Source organism: Oxyura jamaicensis (assembly GCF_011077185.1).
Source record: "Oxyura jamaicensis isolate SHBP4307 breed ruddy duck chromosome 18 unlocalized genomic scaffold, BPBGC_Ojam_1.0 oxy18_random_OJ72134, whole genome shotgun sequence".
Lineage (NCBI taxonomy): Eukaryota > Metazoa > Chordata > Aves > Anseriformes > Anatidae > Oxyura > Oxyura jamaicensis.
In genome coordinates, this window is record NW_023304506.1 from 1,634 (window position 1) to 4,480 (window position 2,847).

A 2,847-nucleotide genomic window follows, 5' to 3' on the forward strand; every position below is an offset into this window, starting at 1 on the left:
CCCCCGGTCCCGGTCCCGGCCGCTCCCCCCCTGCCCGAAGCCGCCGGGGTCGCCGCGGCCGGGCCGGGGTCGCCGCCCCCCCTCCCCCCCGTTATGCCCCATGCAGGTTCCGGGGTGCCGCGGGGCGGGGGCAGCCCCGCCAGCCGCCCCACGTGGCCGGGCGGGCGCCAGCCAATGGGAGCGCGTGTTTCGGAAAGATCTCCATATATGGCGATGTTCTCGGCCGGGGGGGCGGGGCCTCCGCCCCCTGGGTATAAAAGCGCGGGGCTGGCAGCCGGGCGGTCTCACTCGGCCGGCGGCAGCGGACCAGGCGGCACCGCGCTCCTCAGCTCCGCCAGCAGCATCCCACAGGTACGGCCTGGGCCGGGCCCCGGTGGCTACCGGGCCTCAACGCCCCCCCGCGGGGCTCATCCGCTGCGGGACATCACGGGGGGTGGGGGAGAAACCTGGCCCGGGGGGGGGGGGAGAAGCAGCGGTACCCCCACCCTCTCCCCCCCTGGGTGGGAATGGTCTCGTCCAGCGGAGCCCGCCGTGGGGCTGGGGGGGCGGGAGGGCAGAGGGGCGCGGCGCTAATTGGCTGCGGAGGGGGGTGACGTCACGGCGCGGGACATTCGAACGCGGAGGGCGGGGGGGGGGGTGTCCCGGTGGGAGGGGGCCCCGGTCCCGGTGTTAACGGCGCGCCGTGCCCGCAGCCCCCGCCATGGAAGAGGAGATCGCCGCGCTCGTCATCGACAATGGCTCCGGCATGTGCAAGGCCGGCTTCGCTGGGGACGACGCCCCCCGCGCCGTGTTCCCGTCCATCGTCGGCCGCCCCCGGCACCAGGTAGGTGGGGGGGGAGGGCACCGGGGAGGGGTCCCGGGTGTCGTGGGGGGGTCACCGGGCGCTGACCGTGCGTTGTCCCCCCGCAGGGCGTGATGGTGGGCATGGGGCAGAAGGACAGCTACGTGGGTGACGAGGCGCAGAGCAAGCGTGGCATCCTGACCCTCAAGTACCCCATCGAGCACGGCATCGTCACCAACTGGGACGACATGGAGAAGATCTGGCACCACACCTTCTACAACGAGCTGCGCGTGGCCCCCGAGGAGCACCCGGTGCTGCTCACTGAGGCGCCCCTCAACCCCAAGGCCAACCGCGAGAAGATGACGCAGGTAGCCCGCCCTCCCACAGCCACCGCTCAACTCCGCAGGCACTCTTTTTGTTGTTCCGGCATCTTAAACCTGAGTTTATTTTTTTTTCTCCCACCATTTTCAGGGTTCTGTACTCCTGGCATTTCTTCCCTGACGTCTCAGGTTTCTTTTGTTTGTGTTTTCTGCCTGCTTTCCTGGCTTTTTCCTTCACACACCAGTTTTTTTTGCATGTCAGCATGTGTGTTCTAACACGGGTGTGACCAACCTGGCTCCTTAACCTGGCATTAATCAGATCTTTTCTCTCCCTGCCTCTCAGATCATGTTTGAGACCTTCAACACCCCGGCCATGTACGTGGCCATCCAGGCCGTGCTGTCGCTGTATGCCTCTGGCCGTACCACCGGTATTGTTATGGACTCCGGGGACGGTGTCACCCACACCGTGCCCATCTACGAGGGCTACGCTCTGCCCCACGCCATCCTGCGCCTGGACTTGGCTGGCCGTGACCTGACAGACTACCTCATGAAGATCCTGACAGAGAGAGGCTACAGCTTCACCACCACGGCCGAGAGGGAAATCGTCCGTGACATCAAGGAGAAGCTGTGCTACGTCGCCCTGGACTTCGAGCAGGAGATGGCCACCGCTGCCTCTTCCTCCTCCCTGGAGAAGAGCTACGAGCTGCCTGACGGGCAGGTGATCACCATCGGCAATGAGCGGTTCAGGTGTCCAGAAGCCCTCTTCCAGCCATCCTTCCTGGGTAGGTAGGGGCTGGAGCAGCCCTGCAGATGCTGTGCTGCTGCGGTGGGGACTTGCTGTGCTCTGGCTATGTGCTGAGGGCGGAGGTGTGTGGGGTTGGTGTGGCTGTGACGTGCTGCGTGGGTGCTGACCTGCCCCTGACTCCTCCTCACTAGGCATGGAGTCCTGCGGCATCCACGAGACCACCTTCAACTCCATCATGAAGTGTGACGTGGACATCAGGAAGGACCTGTACGCCAACACGGTGCTGTCCGGCGGCACCACCATGTACCCCGGCATCGCCGACAGGATGCAGAAGGAGATCACAGCCCTGGCGCCCAGCACGATGAAGATCAAGGTAAGGAACGTGCCCCTGTCCTCCCACGGCAGGGGGAGCAGCTCCGGGCTGGGTGGGAGGAGCGGGGGAAGGCCGGGCAGCTCTGACCACTGCTCTCCCCTTGCAGATCATCGCCCCGCCGGAGCGTAAGTACTCGGTCTGGATCGGTGGCTCCATCCTGGCCTCGCTATCGACCTTCCAGCAGATGTGGATCAGCAAGCAGGAATACGATGAGTCCGGCCCATCCATTGTCCACCGTAAATGCTTCTAAATGGACTGCTAGCAGGTGCGCCGCATCTGCTGCATGAGTTGTCTCACTAGTATATGTTTGCCCAGGCAAATCTATACACCTCATGCTAGCCTCATAAAACTGGAATAAGCCTTCTTTCAAAAGAAACTTGCCCTTGGAAAGTCTGTACCTGATGTTAGATGAGTGTCGGCACTGGATGGCCGAGCTGCCACTCGATTTGACCTTGTAGCCAAGTTCTCTGTTCCCTCGGTGTCCACCTTAGCGAAACAATACCCTGTACAGATCTGCTCGAGCCTGGGGCCGGGCGCCGCGCTCGTGTGACAGCGGGGCTGCAGCGGACGCCTTGGAGGGAGCCCTCGCGCAGCTCCTGCGATACTGACAGCGGCACCACGGGCAGAC

The 2,847-nt window shown here is 64.3% G+C and overlaps 1 protein-coding gene across 1 annotated transcript; it reads left to right on the forward strand.

Moving 5' to 3' along the window:
• The first annotated feature begins 217 nt into the window (after positions 1 to 217).
• Positions 218 to 2,591, forward strand: ACTG1 (actin gamma 1). Its single transcript, XM_035312642.1, has 6 exons — positions 218 to 345; positions 686 to 823; positions 910 to 1,149; positions 1,445 to 1,883; positions 2,038 to 2,219; positions 2,326 to 2,591. Exons 2-6 carry the CDS (start codon positions 701 to 703, stop codon positions 2,467 to 2,469), a joined length of 1,128 nt encoding a protein of 375 aa, XP_035168533.1. The 5' UTR covers positions 218 to 345; positions 686 to 700; the 3' UTR covers positions 2,470 to 2,591.
• Positions 2,592 to 2,847: the final 256 nt, after the last annotated feature.